The 22,503-nt window shown below is 44.7% G+C and overlaps 1 protein-coding gene across 1 annotated transcript in view; it reads left to right on the plus strand.

Moving 5' to 3' along the window:
- The window catches only part of LOC140717010 (uncharacterized), a 61,785-nt gene that overhangs the window by 16,366 nt on the left and 22,916 nt on the right, over positions 1–22,503 (plus strand). Inside the window, exons 3-4 of the mRNA XM_073030205.1 lie at positions 151–173; positions 3,284–3,310. Of these exons, the coding sequence (XP_072886306.1) occupies positions 151–173; positions 3,284–3,310 (50 nt within the window). The remainder of the gene's footprint in view (positions 1–150; positions 174–3,283; positions 3,311–22,503) is intronic.

Here is a 22,503-nt window from a genome sequence, read left to right on the forward strand (position 1 = left end):
TTACCACTCAACATCTTGTATACCTCTATCAAATCTCCTCTCAATCTTCTATATTCCAAGATATAAGTTGTAACCTATTTAGTTTTTCCATGTAACTTAGGAACTCCAGACCCAGCCACATCCGTGTGCATTTTCTTTGTACTCTTTTAGCCCTGCTTACACCCTTCCTGGAGGTAAGTGACCAAAGCTGCATACAATTCTCCAAATTAGGCCTTATCCATTTCTTATACAACTTCATCATAATATCCCATCTCCAGTACTCGATATTCTGATTTTTTTAAATTTATGATGGCCAATGTGCTGTAAGTTTTCTTATGACCCTATCACCGGTGACGCCAATTTCAATGCATTATCGACCTTTACTCCCAATTTCTTTTGTTCTACAGCACTCCTCAATGCGCTACCATTCACTGTGTAAGACCTACCCTGGTTGGTCCTACTGAAGTGCAAAACCTCCCACTTCTCTGCATTAAATTCCACCTACCATTTTTCAGCCCTTGTCTCCATTTGGTTGACAACCTTCTGCAAGCCATGGTCTTCTTCAGAGCTGTCCACTACGCTCCCATTCTCAGTGTCATCTGCGGATTTGCTGATCCAGGTAACCACACTGTCATCCAGATTTTGATATAAATGACAAACATCAATGACCCAGCACTGATGCCTGTGCCAATCCACTAGTCACAGACCTTCAGGCAGAGATGCAACCATCTACTATCACTCTCTGGCTTCTTGTAGAAAGCCAAGGACCAATCCAATTTACTACCTCATCTTGAATGCTGATCAAATGAATCTTCTTGGTGAATTTCCCATGTGGGACCTTGTCAAATGCTTTGCTAAAGTCCATGTAGGCAACATCAACAGTTTTGCCTTCATCAACTTTCCTGGTAACTTCCTAGCTAAACTCTATAATATTGGTTAGACATGACTAACCATGCATGAAGGCATGCTAACTATACCTAATCAGTACACGCTTATCCAAATACTCGTATTTCCGGCCCTTTAGAATACCTTCTAATTACTTTCCCACTAGTAATGACAGGAGCATTGACCTATAGTATAATTTCTTGGATTACTTTTAGAGCCTTTTTTTGTAATTTATTTTTTATTAAAGTTCATCATCAAAAAAACATTTCCATGAGAAATTGTATTTCAGATATTGTACTTAGATATCATATAGTCATATATTCAAGATTCAAAACTTTCAAAAACTTTATTGTCATTCTAACTGTACATCAGCTCGGCAGGGCAGAATGAGACAGCGTTTCCCAGGAGCAGTGCAATCATAACATAACAAACGCAACACTAAATAATAAACATAACAATAAATAGTAAAACACAACAGCCACATGTCAGTTAAAAACAAGTTATAAGTGTCCAGTGCAAGTTAAAAATGTCCAAAGCAGAGTCGGGTAGAGCAGCTATTTTGCAGTCTGACTGCCTGTGGGAGGAAGCTGTTTACAAGCCTTGTGGTTTTAGTTTTGATGCTCCTGTAATGTTTACCTGATGGCAGAAGAACAAACAGTTCATGTAGAGGGTGTGAGGGGTCTTTAATGATGTACCATGTCTTCTGGAGGCATCCACTCTGAAAGAGGTCTTGGACAGAAGGTAGGGAGACCCCAATAACCTTCTCTGCTCCCCTAACCACCCTCTGCAAGGCTTTTTTGTCGGCAGCACTGCAGCTGGAGTAGCAGGTTGTGATGCAAAAGGTCAACACACTCTCAACCATGCCTCTGTAGAATGTAGTTAAGATGTTAGTGGGGAGTGATGCTTGTTTAAGCTTCTTCAGAAAGTGCAATCTCTGCTGGGCTCGTTGCACAATCCCAGTGGTGTTCCTGGACCAGGTGAGATTGTCCGAGATCTGCACCCCAAGGAACTTGATGTTTTCCACTCTCTCCACTGTGGAGCCGCTGATGCTGAGGGGTGTGTGCTCAGGCTGAGACCGTCTGAAATCATCGATCATCTCCTTGGTTTTGGTGACATTAAGCATCAAGTTGTTGTCACTGCACCAGCTCTCTAGGTGTTTGACCTCCTCCCTGTACATTGTTTCATCATTTTTGATGATGAGCCCCACCACTGTGGTATCATCAGCAAATTTAATGATCAGGTTCTCCTTGAATCTGGCTGCAGTCATGTGTTAGCAGTGTTAACAGCAATGGGCTAACCACACAGCCTTGTGGGGATCCAGTGCTCAGTGTGATGGAGTCAGAGATGTTCCTGCCAACACGGACTAACTGTGCCACAAATCTCCACATAAAATTCACCTGAGGTATACACTTATAGAAAAGAGAGGAAAGAAACATCGTAACAACACTGGCTATCCTCCAATCCTCTGGGACCCCACCTATCACTAAGGATGGCTTAATTATTTTTGCTAGGGCCCCAGCAATTTCAGCATTTGTCTCCTGCAGGGTCTGATAGAACACCTTCTCAGACCCTGGGGATTTGTCCCCCCTATCTTCCCTCAAGTCAGCAAACACCTCCTCCTCTGTAATCTGTATAGAGTCGAAGAAGTTGATGCTCTTTTGCATGAATGTTATAAGCCTTGTGTCTGTCTTGTGAGTAAATACTGAGATGAAAACTGCATCTAAGATCCCGCCATTCATCTGGCTCCATGCATGGGTTACCATTCTGATCTTCCAGAGGACCAATTTTGTCCCTTGCAATCCTTTTGTTCTTATCATATCTGTAGAATCTCTTAGGATTCTCCTTCATCTTGTCAGCTAAGTTAACTACGTACCTTTATTTAGCCCTTCTGATTTCTTTCTTAAGTATTCACTTTCATTCCTTATACTTCCTACCTGCTAAGCAAATCCCTTCTTTTTCTTAACCAGCACCTCAATATCTCTTGAAAACCAAGGTTCCCAATACCTGTTATCTATTCCATTTATTCCAATAGTCACATACAAGCTTTGTACTCTCAAAATTTCATTTTTGAAGGCCTCCCACTTACCAAGTCACCTTTCCCAGAAAACATGCTGCCCCAATTCACTCTTGCTAGATCCTTTCTGATACCATCAAGATTGGCCTTTCTCTGATTTTGTCATGGTCCCGACCATTAATTCCCCATTTTCTCCTAATTCCCTTTGACGGTGGCACACCTGGTTTTCTTCTAGACCTGCAGCATAAGAACCTCGGCTTTGCACCCACTAGTTGCCAGATGTTTGGTTTTGCCAGTGTGGTAATTAATGTTTCCCGGCCGCTTAGGATTGTGTGTTCTAAGTTTTGCTTCAGTACCGAGATTTACCTGTGAAACTCAGTCTCTTCGTGTCAATTTCTACCTCAGTTCCAAGGGCTCCCTGTGAAACTCAAGGTAAGTATTCTAAGCTTTACTTCAGCACTGAGGTTTAACTGTGTAACTCCGTCTCTCCATGCTAAGAAAGGTTATTTACTGCCGCTTTCCTTTCTACACTCCATGTCAAGATAGTTCTGCCTGCCTTCTGCTTTCCTGCACACCCTCCAGTTTGCCGTTCAATGCTCATGCCCTCGTCTGCATCCTAACTTAATTTCTGGGCCTGTGTCCTGCGTTTGGGTTCACCTCATTCATTGCAACAGATTTAGAAACTCAACCTGCATACCAGACCTATCCTGTATACTTACACTGAAACTAATGGCAGTGTTATCACCAGTGATCCCCTACAAAACCTGTTGTCCCCTGCCCGACATCATTCACTTACAGCAGATCAAGTATCGCACCGTCTCTTGTTAGGACTTTGTTAGGACTGCTGTGACATTTTCCTTGACAGGTAACACCACACCTTTAATCCCTCCTGCTCTGTAGGGTCTAAAACAAAGGAACTCCAGATTATCGAGTGCCAGTCCTACCTCCCTGAAACCAAGTCTCACTAATGGCTGGAATATCGTAATTCCAGGTGTTGATCCATGCCCTGGGCTCATCTGCCTTTCCTACAATAACCAGCGTCAGACACATGAAAAATTCTAATGTCCTTCAGACTCATGAAAAAAGACTACGATTCATAAGAAATAGACCAGGCCAAGACTAAATCTCCAGTGCCTGCTTGACACTGCCGTGCAAGAGCACTGTCAAGCCTTGTTTATGGAAAACCTCTAACAGGAATATCCAGAGGATATCAAAGTACTCTGGTGTCTGCTTAAATCCACCATCCTCAATATCTGCAAAAACATCCTTGGGTAAAAGTCCAGGAAACATCTGGTTTGTGTGTTTGGTAACGACATAGAGATAGAACAGCTTATCTCCAAGTAAAGGAAAGCCTATTGTGCAGAGCAGAATGATATCGGCAGCAAGGATAAAGGGGAAGCTTTCTCCAGAGCCAAAGAAAATGTCCAGCATGAGGTGAGGGAGTGAAAGGATTCTTGGTGGACTGAGAAAGATCTGGAAATCCAGAGATTGTCAGTCTCTAATGACACGAGAAGTGTCTTCATTGCCGCCGAAGAAGTCTACAGACCACGTTACTGCAGATTAAAACTCTTGAACTCAAAGGAGGGAAAGAAATTGCTGAAGTATCAGCAGGATGTCAATGAACAATCAGAGAGCACTTCCAAGAACTTCTTAACCATGACAGCACTGCTGAACCAGAAATTACAAAGAAAATCCTCCAGGGAGCTGTGATAGAAGACATGGGGGATTTCCAATATGAAAGAGGTGCATGATGTCATCAGAAGCCTTAACAGTAATGAAGCCATTCATCTTGATAGGATTCCAGTAGAAATCTTCAAAGAAAGGGGACCAGCACTCCTGGACAACATGTATGCCCTGCTCCTGAAGGTCTGTGAAAAAGAACAATTGCCCCCAGAGCTCAGGCATACTCTTATAGCAATCATATACAAAGTTCAGTGTAAAAAAAAGTACATTTATTATCTAAGCAAGTATACTACATTGAGATTTGTCACCTTACAGGCAGCCACAAAATAAACAAATCTCAAAAGAACACACTGAAAAGAAAATACCATCAGTCACCCAAAGCACAGAACATACTTTAGAATCAAAAAATTCAAACAATTAGCATTCAGAACCAAAGGCTCATCAAAGAGCCAGACATCGATGCAGATGGAGCAGGCTACAGCCACAGTTCATCCCAAAGCCGAGTCAATGTTACAAGACCATAATCACAAATCCAGGCATCACTGCAGCTGGCACTGCAGTCCAGTCCTCGCCTTGCTTCCGGTCCCAACACCCTAACCTCTTCAATCGTGCCCAGTACTTAAGTGATCCAAACATCAGGTCGTCTCTCACTCATGGACCACTCTACGGTCTGAACCCCACTGCCATGACTCAGTCCCTGCGCAAACTTTCCAATTCAGCCTCCTGCTTAAATCAATCAGACATTGAGACTTCCCCTCTCTCAGGGACGTCACAAACCTGCCTTGACTCAATCTGCTTGGATCCCGACACCACTTGCCACAACCTGGTCTCGCTTACGCCTCCACCACAGCTCACCACTGCTTGCATCAACTTCCCCTTGAGACTAGCAAATCTATGGAATGTTCTGCCATAGAACGTGGTTGAGGTCAAGTCGATGGGTATACTTAAGGTGGACTTTGATTGTTTCCTGTTCGGTCGGGGCATCGAAGGACATGGTGAGAAAGCAGGTATATGCGGTTGACAGGTATCGGGGATGAGCCATGAGAGAATCGCAGAGCAGACTAGATGGGCTAAAAGGCCAAATTCTGCTCCTATGTCTTATGGTCTTATGGTTTTAAAAACGTGACCTACAGGTCTAAGCAAAACCTTTGTACTTCCTATATTACTGTGTGGAGTAGACACCTGAAAATCCTGGAACAAGGCCACCAAAGGACCTGATAACAGATCCTGAGGATCAGTGGGATGGACGGACACACTAACACTAGCAAACTGGAGGAGCCAACACAAACAGCATCTCCACCACGATAAAGCAACACCAACTCCGATGGATAGGTCATGTTATTGAGATGCCTAAACATCTCCCCAGACAGATAGATCCTTTACTCCCAGTTGAAGGAAAGTTAGCTTTAAAGATAATATAAAAATCAGCCTGAAGAAATTCAAGATTATATCTAAAAGCTGGGAAGACAATGCACTTAACAGATTCACTTGGAGGAAATCTGTTCAAGAGGGAAATGCATTATATGAGCGTAAACCTCCACTGTGCTGCGGAGAACAAGCTGCAGGTGTGAAAGGAGAGATTGAGCCAAGACCCAACAACTAACCATACCCACCACTTAGTTCTGCCCACATTACACCAGAATTTGTGACTCCTGGATCAGCCTCTATCGACACATGAGGACCCACCAATAGATAACCCCTTTGGAGAACATATAACTCGACTCAAGTAATTGCACTACTAAAATGAGTGAGTTGTATCTTGTTGTGAGGTGCAATGGTCAAGTCAAAGGTGGGTGATGCACCATCAATAACTCACGCCGAGACTTAGGAAGTGAGATATCGGCTTTTATTGACTGAAGGACAACACTACATCCTGGGGAAAATGAGGGAGAGCAGCAGGCCACAGTCGCCTTTATACAGGGGTCTGTGGGAGGAGCCACAGGGGTAGTCAGCAGGGTCTTGGGAGGAGCCACAGGAGCAGTCAGACAGGTATATCTAGTTCACCACATTCACCCCCCCTTTGTTTAAAAAAATTCCCAAGCATATTTACAGGTTAAGTCGATCAGGTGGTCGAATCGTTCGCTGCGATCTACGTAGCTCCGGCTGCAATTGCACAGGAGCCGGAGGTGATGACGGCACAGGTGCCGGAGGTGGTGTGTGCTCCGAAGGTGGAGAGTGGGTTAATTCTGTCCCAACAGGAGGTGTCAGGGACCCCTCGCGTGTGAGCGAGGGCCCTGGAACAGACGCATACGGAGTCTGTGTGGGGCACGGGGCGTGCGGAGTCACCTCGGGTACAGGGTGCATAGTTACCGTGGAGTGCTCGGGGTAGTGGTCTGCTGCTCCGGCGGGCGCCAGGTCGCGGACAGAGACCGTGTCCTCCCGCCCATCAGGCAAGACCACGTAGGCATACTGGGGATTAGCATGCAGGAGGTGAACCTTCTCGACCAGTGGTGAGTACTTATTACTCCTCGCATGTTTACGCAGCAGCATCGGCCCCGGGGACGTCAGCCAAACTGGCAGGGTGGTCCCAGTGACAGACTTCCTGGGAAAAGAGAATAAGCGTTCATGAGGGGTGGCATTAGTGGACGTACACAACAGGGAGCGGATAGAGTGGAGTGCCTCAGGGAGGACCTCCTGCCATCGGGAGACCGGCAACCCTTGTGACTTAAGGGCTAAAAGTATGGCCTTCCACACTGTGGCATTCTCCCTCTCCACCTGGCCATTCCCCCGGGGATTATAACTCGTGGTGCGACTAGTAGCTATGCCCCTAGCAAGCAGGAACCGGCGCAACTCGTCACTCATAAAGGAGGACCCTCTATCACTGTGGACATAGCAGGGATATCCGAACAGTGTGAAGAGCTGGCACAGGACTTTGATGACCGACGTGGTAGTAGTGTCGGGGCAGGGAACGGCAAAGGGGAATCGCGAGTACTCGTCAATAATACTGAGAAAGTAGACATTGCGGTCGGTGGAGGGAAGGGGGCCCTTAAAGTCAATACTCAGTCGCTCAAAAGGGCGGGTGGCCTTGACAAGCTGCGCAGTGTCAGGACGGTAGAAGTGCGGTTTGCACTCAGCGCAGATCTGGCAGTCCCTGGTCATCGTCCTGATGTCCTCCAGGGAGTACGGCAGGTTCCGGGCTTTAATGAAGTGATAAAACCGGGTGACCCCCGGGTGGCAAAGTTGGGCATGAAGGGCATACAGCTGGTCGAGCTGGGCACTAGCACACGGTCCCCGGGATAGGGCATCAGACGGTTCATTGAGCCTGCCAGGCCGGTACAGGATATCGTAAGTATAGGTGGAGAGTTCTATTCTCCATCGCAAAATTTTATCATTTTTGATTTTGCCCCGCTGTTGGCTGCTGAACATGAACGCAACCGAGCGCTGGTCGGTCAGCAAGGTGAACCTTCTGCCGGCGAGATAGTGCCTCCAGTGCCGAATAGCTTCCACTATGGCTTGGGCTTCTTTCTCCACCGTGGAGTGCCGAAGTTCAGAGCCTTGAAGGGTACGAGAAAAAAACGCCACTGGCCTGCCTTCTTGATTGAGGGTAGCAGCCAGCGCGACGTCAGAGGCGTCACTCTCTACTTGGAAGGGAATGGTCTCGTCTACCGCATGCATCGTTGCTTTGGCAATGTCCCCTTTAATGCAGCTGAAGGCCGCTCGGGCCTCGGCAGAGAGGGGAAAGGTGGTAGACTTGACCAGGGGGCGGGCCTTGTCTGCGTAATGGGGAACCCATTGGGCGTAATAGGAAAAAAAACCCAGGCACCGCCGGAGGGCCTTGAGAGTAGTGGGAAGAGGGAGTTCTAACAGGGGGCGCATACGGTCGGGGTCAGGGCCAATGACCCCGTTCTCCACGACATACCCAAGGATAGCGAGCCGTGTGGTTCTAAACACACACTTGTCCTTGTTATAAGTGAGGTTCAAAGCATCGGCCACCTGGAAAAAACGCTGGAGGTTGGCGTCATGGTCCGACCAGTCGCGACCACAGATGGTGATGTTATCTAGATAGGGAAATGTGGCCGTCAGTTTGTACTGGTCCACCATCCGGTCCATCTCCCTCTGGAAGACTGAGACCCCATTTGTGACACCAAATGGGACGCGCAGAAAGTGATAGAGCCTGCCACCCGCCTCGAAGGCGGTGTAGGGGCGGTCCTCTGGGCGGATGGGGAGCTGGTGATAAGCGGATTTCAGATCAATTGTCGAGTACACCTTGTACTGAGCTATCTGGTTGACCATATCCGCGATGCGGGGTAGGGGGTACGCGTCAAGCTGCGTGAATCTATTGATGGTCTGGCTGTAGTCCACAACCATCCTATTTTTCTGCCCAGTCCGAACAACGACCACCTGGGACCGCCATGGGCTTGTGCTTGGCTCAATGATCCCCTCCCTGAGCAGCCGCTGCACCTCTGAATGAATAAAGGCCCTGTCCCCCGCACTGTACCTCCTACTTTTAGTTGCCACAGGTTTACAGTCGGGGGTCAGGTTGGTGAACAGCGATGGGGGAGGGATCTTGAGGGTGGAGAGGTTGCAAATAGTGTCAGCAGCACAGCTATCGGCATGGTGCTGGGCGGGATGTGGGGTTCGGGGTGTATGTGCGTGTGGTAACGGAGTATATGGCGAAGTCCCACCAAACTGAGGATTCCTGACAGTGAGTGGTGGGAGGGGCCCGTCATATGCCATAGTCACACTTTCGAGATGGCTCTGGAAGTCCAGCCCCAATAGCACAGGTGCGCACAGTCGAGGCATGACCAGGAACGCAAAGTTCCGATATTCTGTGCCCTGCACCACCAATGTCGCTACACAACCCACCCGGATGTCTGTGGAATGCGACCCTGAAGCCAAGGTGATCTTCTGACGGACCGGCCGTGTCACGAGTCCGCAGCGTTTCACTGTGGCCGGGTCAATAAAACTCTCAGTGCTGCCCGTGTCAAACAGGCAGCGAGTCCTGTGCCCCTCCACCAGGATGTCCATCATCGACCTTGCGAGCTGGTGCGGGGCGCTTTGATCGAGGGTCACGGAAGCCAGCGTTGAACGGGGCGTGTCGAGGGCGGGGCCTGGTGACGCCGGCAAAGATGGCCGCTCACATCCGGGCATGCAAGATGGCGAGGCGGGGGCGGGGCCTGGTGACGCCGGCAAAGATGGCCGCTCACATCCGGGCATGCAAGAGGGCGGCTCCCAGGTCGCACACGGGTAGGTAGGGGCGGGGCCAGGTGACGCCGGCAAAGATGGCCGCTCACATCCGGGCGTGCAAAAGGGCGGCTCCCAGGTCGCACACGGGTAGGTAGGGGCGGGGCCAGGTGACGCCGGCAAAGATGGTTGTCCACATCCGGTCATGCAAAATGGCGGCCCCCAGGTCTCAGACGCGGCGCTGCTCGACCCCGGGCGCGGTTTAGATTTACAGACCTTGGCGAAATGGCCCTTCTTCCCGCAGTTGGAACAAGTCGCTTCGCGCGCCGCACAGAGTTCCCGGGCATGTTTCCGAAGCCCACAAAAGTAACAGAGTTTCATACCTGGCGAATTCGTGGGGTTTGAGATACCGCGACTGGCTGCGGCGTTGGCGAATTCGCTCGGAACCGGGGAATGGCTCGGTTGGACTTCTTCGGCGTACCGTTGCGCAGCCTCTATCGAACTGGCCGTCTCTATCGCAGAGCGTAAGGTAAGATCAGCTTTTTCCAGCAGCCGCTGGCGGATACACACTGACCGAACCCCAGTCACAAAAGCATCTCGGACCAAGAGTTCCTTATGCTGTTCCGCTGAGAGCGCTTTGCAGCCACAGTCTCGCGCGAGTATCTGTAGTTCGCTGAGGAATTCAGCAGTCGACTCCGTAGGCCGCTGTTTTCGCGTGGCCAAGCGGTGCCGTGCATAAACTGGATTTACAGGCCGCAGGTACTGTCTTCGGAGGGCGGCAAGCGCCTCCTCGTAGGTGGATATGTCCCTGATGAACGAATAAACTTTTGGGGCGACCCTTGAGAAGAGAAGTTTGTGCCGAACAGCCGAATCGGTGGCACGAACCTCCTCTAAGTACGATTGGAAGCACACCAGCCAGTGTTCAAAGGCAAGAGCTGCTCCAGGGTCTCGGGGGTCCAAGTCTAGACGTTCTGGGCGTAAAGCGGTTTCCATGTTGTAACTTTCAGTCAATAAAATTGATGCACCATCAATAACTCACGCCGAGACTTAGGAAGTGAGATATCGGCTTTTATTGACTGAAGGACAACACTACATCCTGGGGAAAATGAGGGAGAGCAGCAGGCCACAGTCGCCTTTATACAGGGGTCTGTGGGAGGAGCCACAGGGGTAGTCAGCAGGGTCTTGGGAGGAGCCACAGGAGCAGTCAGACAGGTATATCTAGTTCACCACAGTTGGTGAATCTACAAATCATAGGAGATACTTTTCTCAGTGCTGACCTGTAACTGGAACTCGAATGCACAATAGAGTGGAGTACAGTACAGCACAGAAATAAGCCCTTCATCCCAACTCCATCATACTGAGAGAGATGCTGATTTAAGCTAGACACATTCACCTGCATTTGGCCCATATCCCACTGAACCTTCCCTATCCAGAGAGCTGTCTAAGTGTCATTGAAATGTTGCTGTTGTGCATGTCTCAACCATTCCCTCGGACAGCATATTCAATAAATGTACAAACTTCTACATGAAGAGGTAGCTCATTTTAAATATTTTTCATTTTCATATTGCATCTAGATGTTTAAAAATCTAGGTGGATACACACAACCTTTTTCTCAAAGAAAGATAATTTTAAAAACTCTTGATTTAAAAAAGATCTCATGACTGCTTTATAATTGCCCTGATGGCCTCTGGATAACTCCTCCTGCGGTCAATAATCAGCTCTTTGGTTTTGCTGATGTCATGTGGGAGCTAGCTGTGAAACCATTCAGACAGATTTTCTATCTTCCACCTATATGCTGATGGAACACACACAAATGTTGGAGGACTCAGCAGATCAGGCAGTATCTATGGAAAGGAATATGCATAGATGTTCCATGCCGAGAACTATCACTGAACCCAGTTTCAGGGCAGGGACTCCTCCTCAGATCTGGAATAAAAGTGGTAGAGGGTCAGTTTAGAAAGCAAATCTGGTCAGAAGAGTAATGTGTAAGATTGAATTCTGTACAGTTCATTCCCAGGATAGAGACAGGATGCAGTGATGGATGGAGAAGTAGTAGGTGGAGTTTCAAGTCAAATCAAGTCAAGTCAACTTTTATTGTCATTTCGACGATAACTGCTGGTACAGTGCATAGTAAAAATGAGACAACATTTTTCAGGATCATGGTTTACATGACACAGTATAAAAAACTAGACTGAACTACGTAATAAAAAAAACAACACAGAGAAAGCTACACTAGACTACAGACCTACACTGGACTGCATAAAGTGCACAAAAACAGTGCAGGCATTACAATAAATAATTAACAGGACAGTAGGGCAAGGTGTCAGTCCAGGCTTTGGGTATTGAGGAGTCTGATAGTTTGGGGGAAGAAACTGTTACATGGTCTGGTCATTCAGAGCCCGAATGCTTTGAAGCCTTTTCCCAGATGGCAGGAGGGAGAAGAGATTGTATGAGGGGTGCATGGGGTCCTTCATAATGTTGTTTCCTTTGCGGATGCAGTGTGTAGTGTAAATGTCCGTGATGGCGGGAAGAGAGATCCCGATGATCTTCTCCGCCGACCTCACTATCCACCGCAGGGTCTTGCGAAAGAGATGGTGCAATTTCTGACCCAGGCAGTGATACAGCTGCTAAGGATGCTCTCAATGCAACCCATGTAGAATGTGATGAGGATGGGGGTGGGAGATGGACTTCCCTCAGCCTTCGCAAAAAGTAGAGACGCTGCTAGGATTAACACTGAAATATGTGAAGTGTTGCACTTTGGATGATCGAACTTAAACAAAGATTACAAGGTTAATGACAGGATTATTAGCAATGTAGAGGTACAGAGGTTTATTGGGGTCCAAGTCCGTAGATTCCCCAAAGTTGCTGCTCAAGTTGAAAGGATGTTAAGCAACGTGAATGTTGTGCTGAACTTCAGTCATTGAAGGGATTGAGTTCACGAATCACAAGCTAATGTTACAGCTCTATGAAACTCCATTTCAATCAGTATTGTCCAATATAAGGCATAGGTTGAGTGCACACCAACACCTCTTCCTCATGGTGGCAGTGACCAATCCCAGAGGACATTGATTTAAGGTGAGTGGAAGTACATTTAGGGGAAGTGTAAGAGGTAGTTGTTTTTTACACAGTGAGTGGGGTGTCCCTGGAGTACCATGCAGGCACGGTGGTAGAGGCTGATGCAAAACGGACATCAAAGAGGCTCTCAGACAGACATACACATGCAAGTACAAAAAACAGAGTATTATGGGCTATGTACGATGGTAGGATTAGATTGATCATGGAGTATACAGTGGCACAATATTGAGTGCCGAAGGGCCTGAACTGTGCTGTACTTCTCCATTTTCTCTGTTCCTACACATAACAGAACTAGTTTTCTTCCTTTCCACTTTTCAGAATTACTCTTTCTTCTCAGTTCTATATGCAGTTGATGCATTTCATTACAAAACCATGGAGGTATGGACACCATACTGAGTGATATCAGTCACGTTTTCTGACATATGGGTAAAATTGACTTATAGGCATCAGTAAAAACAGAGCCATTCGTGACTCTGGGACAGTCAATATGGCGATTGGTTAAGACTGATCTGATCAATCAACAGGTAAAACCCAGCTCTCCAGTGAGCACACCTACAGAGGAGTAATGCCATAAGAAAGGAGGATTATCATCAAGGACTCCCATCATCGAAACACACTGTCTTCCTGCTGCTGTCAATGGAAGGAGGTACGATACCAAACGACCAGGTTCAGGGGCAGTTCAGCCATCAGGCTCCTGAAGCAGTGTGAATAACTTCACTCACCCCAACAGTGAAATAATCACTGAACACAGCATATGGATTTACTTGCAAGGATTCTACAATTCATATTCTGAGTGTTATTTATTTAGTTAGTTATTATTTATTGTATTTCACATTTTGTCTTCCTTTGCACATAGTTTTTTGTGCATATCTGTGTGTCGTTTTCATTGAATCTATTGTATTTCTTTGACCTACTGTAAGAAAATGAATCTAAGGGTAATATGTGGTGATATAAATGTACTTTGATAACAAATTTAGAACATATACATTGAAATTTGATAAGGTGTGTGATTACAGAAATGTCAAAACACATCTTGTAGAAATGGAGTGAGAAAGCAACGCATCATGAATATTTCCAGTCACTGTACAAAGATCTTAAAGAAAAACAAACAATGGAAATAAATTTGGCAGCAGAATAAAATGTGTGAGCTGCTAATTATTGCAACTTGCTTTGGTCATCAGGGTGTGAATCTGCAAATAGAAGGACTAACTTTTCTCAGTAACTGATCTGTGACTGTAACCCATGAGTGTACAATAAAGGGTATTCAAAATGAGAGAAGCTGAACTGCATGATTGTCATTATAATCAGGGTAGAATACGGTGAGATGCACATGTTCAGTAATAAATTTAATTTGAATTTTGAACTTTGAAATGCCTCACTGACAAGGAGGAATATCACATAATATCCTTTACCTGCTATGTGAGGAGGTGAAGCAGTAACACCAGAGTCTGTTTGGAGCTCATTACATCTTCAGCTCAGGGTTATCTGATGGATGTCGGTGAGCCAGAGATAATTCCAGATGCAGTGTTCCCACTTGTGAATCTGGACCTGTTAAACCTGAGCCCATTCAGCCCATTGAGTCTGTTCCTCATTCTTTAATGGCTGATTTATTATCCCCCTCAACCCTATTTTCCACATAACCTTTGACACGCTTACTAATCAGAACCCTATCAAACCCTGCTTTAAATATATCCAATGATTTGTCCTCCACTGCATTCTGTGGAGTGAAATCTAAAGAATCAGCACCCGCTGGTCAGGAAATCACCCACTACAGGAAACATCCTCTCCACATACACTTCACAGGTTCCTGGTCCTTCACTATACAGTAAAAGAGATTTAATGAGAACTCCTCCCCCCACCTCCACCATTCTTCTAAACTCCAGTGAGTACAGCTCAACAGCCATTGAACGTTCCTCGTACATTTGCCCTTTCGTTGCTGGGTCGTTCTGTGGAACCTCCTTTGGTCACCTTTCCAGTTAGAAAACATCCTTTTGAAGATAAAGGGCACAAAACTGTTCACCATATTCCAAGTGCAGTCTGACCAATAACCTATAAAGCTGCAGTTCTTGGATAACTTGTCAGCAACAGAGTGGTAAGCGTTCTACAATCCCACCATTGTATTTACTGTATAAGTGCGCACACAATTGGTATTAGGTTTAAAAACAACGGTAAAATAGCCATTTCACTTTTCTTCACCAAATAGTTGGTCAGTGATCTAGTTGCTGAAACAAAGATACTTTACTAAAGATCTGTCTCTACATTTCTCCTCATCAGAATATTGAACCACAGTTATTGAGATGTTTTCCAAGAAGTGACGGGGAAATGCAAAAAGAGGCCAGAACCATTTATTTCTATGTAGCATCCATTGGCACTTCTCTATATTTTTTTCTTAAGATAAATAAAGAAGACAGAAGTTCTCACTGCAGCCTTTGCTGAGGGTGAACATTACACAGATGACAGGAGTGGCTGATGCAATAGAGTCAGCACTCATACCATAGAAACTATAGAATTTAAGCAGATATACATTAACGGCTAACATACTGCACTGGTTTCTCCTAAAACAACTGTAAAAAAAACTCAAAGTAACAACAAAACCTCTCTGCGTACACAGAACTATTTTATCATTTATCTATTTATAAACAATGTGAAATTAAGTGTTTATCAGCAAATACAATGTCAGCGAGCCAATTAAGAACTGTGGCAAGTTTTCTATGATGCTTGGCACAAACTACCAGACAACTTTATTATACAACTTCTCAACAGTGTATTTAAGAGAACTGATGCATGTTTAAAAGCAAAGTGTTGTTATACCCAATACTGAATTTCTTTTAGTTTTTTTCTATTTCCTGCTCTTTATAGCATTTTTGTGTTATTTAGAAACTTCTCATTTCATTATTTTTGAAAGCATCTTCATGTTACAGCATTATTTTACATGTGCTGAAGACATTTATTCAGCACTGTATATAAACCCTCTCTTCCCACACATGGCCCAAAGCTTTCTATGTAGATGTGACTGAAGATGTCATTCTGCACTTCACAAACACTGACTTGACTCTTTTTCCACCAGTCTCTGGGTAAAAACAATTCATTCAAATCCCTTCTAAATCTATGTCATCTCCGAGAATGGGAAAGTTCCTTGTTGTCGATCCACACTGTACATTTCATAATGTTACACCCTTCAATCATATCCACTCTTAACCCCATAAGCTCCAAGGAGAGCAAGACTAGTTTCTTCTTATCATGTTTATTTTTAGGATATTAGATTCATCTCCTACACTGAAAGGATTGTCATGCTGTATTCTCCATGACCGCTCCATTATTAATCTCATCCCATACTCTGAAATGAGTTACGCTTGTGTATTTGCCATACCCCAAGGTACAGCTTCCCCTCACTGTAATATTCACTGATGTACACTGACTCACAGATTGCTGGCAGAGCAACTAGCAGAATGTAACAACCTGTTGGGTTGACCAAAGTTTCAATGAAAAAAATGTGTCATTTGCAGATGACACTCAGACAGGTCGTTTTTCAGACAGTAAAAAGAATTTTGAAGAACTACACAGGAACTTGATCTGCTGGCCATTTGGGCTATGGAATAGCAAAAAGAGTTCATTTTAGATATGGGCTGAGTTTTCCATTTCCAAAATCAAATCAAGTCAGACTTTCACAGAGCTCGGTCGGGCCCGAGGAAGTGTTAAAGAACAATGGGATCTTGGAATTCAGTACATGGTTCCTGGAAAGTGTAGTCAGAGGTAGACAGTGCAGTGAAGAAGACTTTAGGCATCAGTCAGAGAGGAGAAGTTGGAATGTGATATTTCATTTGTACAAGAGAACTGGTGAGATGATACCTGGAGTATTGTGTTCAGTTTTGGTACTCTGCTAAAGAAGAGATAACACCATAAGTCCATAAGACATAGGACCAGAATTAGGCCATTCAGTTCATCGAGCCTGCTTTGCTATTCCATCGTGGCTGATCCCAGATCCCACTCAACCCAGACACCTGCCTTCTTGTCATATTCTTTGATGCCCTGACTGATCAGGAACCTCTCAAAATCCGCCTTAACTATACCTACGGACTTCGCCTCCACAGCTGGCAGTGGCTGCAAATTCTACAGATTCACTACTCTCTAGCCAAAAGAGAGTTACCTTACCTCTGTTCCTCCTTACCTCTATTCTAAAAGGACAGCCCTCAATTTTGAGGATGTGCCCTCGAGTTTTAGATAACCCCACCATAGGAAACATCCTACCCATATCCACCCTATCTAGTCCCTTCAACATTCGGTAGTTTTCAATGAGATCCCCATGCATTGATTTAAGTTCCATTGAGTACAGGTCCAAAGCTGTAGTATGCTCCTCATATATTAACCCCTTCATTCCCAGAATCATTCTAGGGAAACTTTCAATAATGGACTCTCTCCAATGACAACACATCCTTTCTGGGATATGGGCTCCAACCTGTTGATATACACTAGTTGCAGCTTGACAGTGTAACATTAAACAATATTGATTATGCATTCTTGTTTGTTGCAATAATTCATTACGGTTTATAAGTAAAAGATTTGAATTGCCTATTTCAGGATAATACCACATGTACGTGCACGCCTCACTTAAGGTAAAAACACATACTGAGATTCACATTTCTTAGCTTTCTCATTTTCCGTTGAACTTGTTTATAGTTTTGGAGCCATAACCATAACAAGGACCTTTCATTAAACACAGTTTCAGGTCAGGGACTACTCCTCAGATCTGGGTTAAGAGTGGAAGAGTGTCAGTTTAAAAAGCAGATCTGTTGGGGGTATGATGTGTAGGATAAAAGACTATTGAATTTTCCCAGGTTGAAAATTTCTGACGTTTGGACACTTCTACACGTGAACAAGACTGAGCCACAAGGTAACGTTACACTCTATAAAACTCTGGTTCAATCACACTTGGAGAATTTAGTTCAGTTCTGATTGCCTCATTGTTGGATAGTTGAGGAAACTTCAGTCAGGGTGCAGAGGAGGTTTACCAAGATGCTGCCTGGATCAGAGAACATGTCTTATGAGGAAAAGTAAATGTGGAGTGGGCCAGTGATTTTCTCTTCGGGCAAAGGAGGGTGAGAAGTAACTTGGTAGAGTGACGTAGAAGAGGTGTATTAAGGCATAGACTGAGTAGACAGGCAGCAGTTCCTTCTCATGGTGACAATGACCAATATCAGAGGTCATCCATTTAAGGTGAGTGGAGGGCAGTTTAGACATAGAGCATAGAAAAACTACAGCACAATACAGGCCCTTCGGCCCACAATGCTGTGCCAACTGTACGTACTTTAGAAATTACCTAGGGAATTACCTGGGAAAAAGCCTCTGATAATTCACACAATGAATGCATCTCATCTTATACACCTCTATCAGGTCACATTTCATCCTTTGCCAATCCAAGGAGAAAGGCCAAGTTCACTCAAGCTATTCTCATAAGGCATGCTCCCCAATCCACGTAACATCCTTGTAAAACTCCTCTGCACCCTTTCTATAGTTTACACATCCTTCCTTTAGTGAGGTGACCAGAACTGAGCACAGTATTCCAAGTGGGGTCTGACCAGGGTCCTACTTAGCTGTAACATTACCTCTTGGCTCCTAAACTCAGTCCCATGGTTAATGAAGGCCAATGAGCCATATGCCTTCTTAATCACAGAGTCAACCTGTGCAGCAGCTTTGAGTGTCCTTTGTCCTAGGAGAGATGTAAGATGCAAGTTTTTTCACACAGAGAGTGCTGAGTTCCTGGGACGCACTGCTGGCATGGTGGCAGAGGCTGATACAATGTGGACATTTAGAGGCTCTTAGATAGTCACATACATTTATGTCTGGAAACAGACTGTCACAGGCTTTGTAGGATGGAAGGATTAGATTGATCATGGAGTATCGATTGGCACAACATTGTGGGCCGAAGAACCCAAACTGTGCTGTACAGTTCTATGTTCCTACAAATAACAGAACTACTTTACCTTCTCCCCACTTTTCAGAATTACTCTTTTGTCCCAGATTTATATGTAGTTGATGCCTTCCATTACAATACCATGAAGGTATGGATAACATATTCAGTGACAATTGTGTGTTTTCTGCTTTGCGGGCAATATTGATGAAGTCGCATCTGTAAAAACAGAACCATTCATTACTCAGGGATGCTCTATATGGAGACTGGTTTAGAGTGATCTGATCAGTTGATTGGTAAAGCCCAGCCTACCAATGAGCACATCTACAAAGGAATACTAGCACAAGAGGGCAGAGTCCATCATAAAGGACCCACATCATCCAAGCATGCTCTCTTCTCGCTGCTGCCATCAGGAAGGAGGTACTGGAGCCTCAGGTCTCAGGAACCATGCAGCCATCAGCCTCCTGAACCTGGGTGGATAACTTCAGGCACTCCAACAATGAAATGATCACTGAACACAATCTATGGACTCACCTGCAAGGACTCTACAACTCATGTTCTCAGTATAATATCTGTCCAATTAGCCAAACCTCAGTGGCTGGGAAAGTATTCGGGTCCATTATTAAGGATGAGTTTTGAGGTACTTGGAGACTAATGATAAAACATGTCAAATTCAGCATGGTTTCTGTGAAGGGAAATCTTGCCTGACAAGACTTCTTTGAGGGTGGACAAAGGAGAGGCAGTGGATGTCATTTATTTGGATTTTCAGAGGGCGTTTGATAAGGTGCCGCACATGAGGCTGATTAACAAGGTAAAATCCTGTGGTATTACAGTAAAGATACTGGCATGGATAGCAAAATGGCTGACAAGCAGGAGGCAGCAAGTGGGAATAAAAGGGGCTTTTAAATAATTACAACTTTATGGTTATTTGTTAGTGATCAGTTAGTCAAAACAGATAAACTAAAGGCGTCAAATCAGTAAGTTTATAAATTTGTGCACATAATATTTTAATAATTTGGAGCTCACAGCTCTGGTTCAATCCACAATGACCTTCCGAGCCTTCGGCCACCGTCCGAACCGTCGACGTCCAGTAACCGCTGCCCTGGAACCGCTGTCCGCTCCTCACATGTCCGTCCTCTTCGCTTGCCTCCAGAAAAGGACCGCAAGCTCTCGCCCAGCTCACACATACAAGACAGCATAACAATTCTCCATTGGTTAGTTCCCCCCTTATCCGCAGTTATACCAAACATTCCTGTAACAGAAACTCATAACAACATTAAGTAACATTACAGAGAAACCATTTCGTTATAACAATACAGAGAAGCCATTTTGTTGGCCTGAGTAGTTAATGCCACAGATAATGGTACTGAGAGCCCTACATTAGCAGACTTGTTTAATAAATTGACCATGTGCATTTTGAGATTTCATAATGTGCATGATCATTGACCTTTCGTAACATATTTTATAGAAACAGAGTGAGAAAGGGACACAGGATGAAAATTTCCAGTCATTGTACAAAGGTCTTAAAGGAGAACGAGCAATGGAAATAAAAGTTGGGTCCTGAATAAAATGAGTGAGCTGCAAATTATTGCAGATTGCAGCGGTCATCAGGGTGTGAATCTGCAAATAGAAGGCGTAACTTTTCTCAGTACTGATCTGTGACTGTCACCCATGAGTGTACAATAAAGGGTCTTGAAAATGAGAGAAGTGAACTGCACTTTTATGAATTATACTTTGATAATCAACCTAATTTGTATTTTGAACTTTGAAATGCATCACTAACAAGGAGGAATGTGACACAATATCCTTCACCTACTCTGTGAGAATGTGAAGCAGTAACACCTGACTCTGTTTGGAGCTTGTTACATCTTCAGGTCAACATTACCTCATGGTGTTGATTATCCGAAGCTAATTGCAGATGCACTGGTCCGACATGCAAATCTCGATTTATTAATCCTGAGCTCCCTAATGGTCTGAGGGAATGAACTTGCTTTGTTTTTTCTGCTGCAAAAAAGACATTTCACATCAGAAGACAGTGACAGTAACCTGATTCTGATTCTGAAAGGGACCCTTTCCCTTTCCAAGAATGTCCCAAAGCAAATCACATAAGGAGATGCCTGGAACTTGTATTCTTTTTACTTCTCTTACAAAACCAATTCAGGAAAGAACTGATGGATGCCTCATGTAAACAAATTGTACCAAACTCTTCCTTCATTATTCCATCTCTTAAGACCAGAAGACCATAAGATAGAATGACCATAGGAATAGAATTAGGCTATTCAGCCCATTCAGTCTGGTCTGCTCTTCTATAATGGCTGTTTTATTACCACCCTCAACCACATTCGGCTCATAACTTTTGACACCCTTACTAATCAAAAACCTATCAAACTCCATTTTAAATTTACACAATGACTTGGCATCCAAGGCTGTCTGTGGCAATGAATTCCACAGATTCAACATCCTCTGGCTAAATTAATTCCTTCTCACCCTTGTTATAAAGGAATGTCTTTTATTCTGAGGCTATGGCCTCTGATCCGAGACACCCACACTTCAGGAAACATCCTCTCCACATACACGCCATCCAGGTTTTGGGCCTTCACTATTGAAGAGGTTTCAATGACAACACCCCTCATTCTTCTAAACTCCAGTGACTACAAGCCCAGGCCATCAAACACTCCTCATACATTGACCCTTTCACTCCTGGGACCCTCTCCAATTACAACCCACCCTTTAATACACAAGATGCCCAGAATTGTTCACTATACTCCATGTGTGGTCTGACCAATGCCTTCTAAAGCCGCAGTTCTAGGATATCATCTCAATAACCAAATGGAAAGCATTTTAAGGTCCCACCATTGTATTTGCAGTTATGCACAGGACTGGGATTAGGATTAAAAGCAATTATAAAAGGCCTTTTCACTTTTCTTCACAGAATTGTTATTGTTGTTGAGTGATCTAGCTGCTGAAAGAGAAATGCTTTGCTGAAGATGTTTTGCATCTCATCAGCATATTGAACCATAGTATTTGAGAAATTTTGAGGAGAGTTTTGAGAAGAAGTTTTGAGAAGTTTGAGAAGCTTTCCAAGAAGTCATGGAGCAATGCAGGAAGAGACCAGAGCAATAGGTCAACGTGTAGCATCCATTGGCACTTCTCTAGAGTCTGTTTGTTAAGTCAAGTAAAGAAGACAGAAGTTCTGACCACATTCTTCACTGAGGGTGAACATTACACTGATGACAGCAGAGACTGATGCAATAGAGTCAGCACTCATACTATACAACGTACAGAATTTAACCAGATATACCCTGTACAGTCATGGCTAATATACTGTACTGTTTTGTCCTAAAACAAATGTAATAGAAACATTGAAAACCCACAGCTCAATACAAGCACTTTGGCACACAAAGCTGTGCCAAACATGTCCTTAAATGAGAAACTACCTAGGGTTACCCATAGCTCTCTATTTTTCTCAGATCCACATACTTTTCCAGGAGTCTTTTAAAAGACCCTATCGTATCCGTCTCCATCCCCGTCACCGGCAGCCCATTCCATGCACTCACCACTCTCTGTGTAAAAAACGTACCCCTGATATCTCCACTGCAACTTCTTCCAATCACCTTAACACTGTGCCTTCTCGTGCCAGTCATTTCAGCCCTGGGAAAAAAAGCCTCTGACTATCCATGCAATCAATGCCCCTCATTATCTTATACACCCAAAATAATAAACCCAAAGTCACAAATGCTCTCTGTGTATTCTGAATTATTTTTATCATCTATATTTTTATCAATGTGAAATTGTGTTTTTAAACAATTGCTAAGTCAGCAACTAAAATTCATAA

This window comes from Hemitrygon akajei, chromosome 27, assembly GCF_048418815.1.
Source record: "Hemitrygon akajei chromosome 27, sHemAka1.3, whole genome shotgun sequence".
NCBI classification, from domain to species: domain Eukaryota; kingdom Metazoa; phylum Chordata; class Chondrichthyes; order Myliobatiformes; family Dasyatidae; genus Hemitrygon; species Hemitrygon akajei.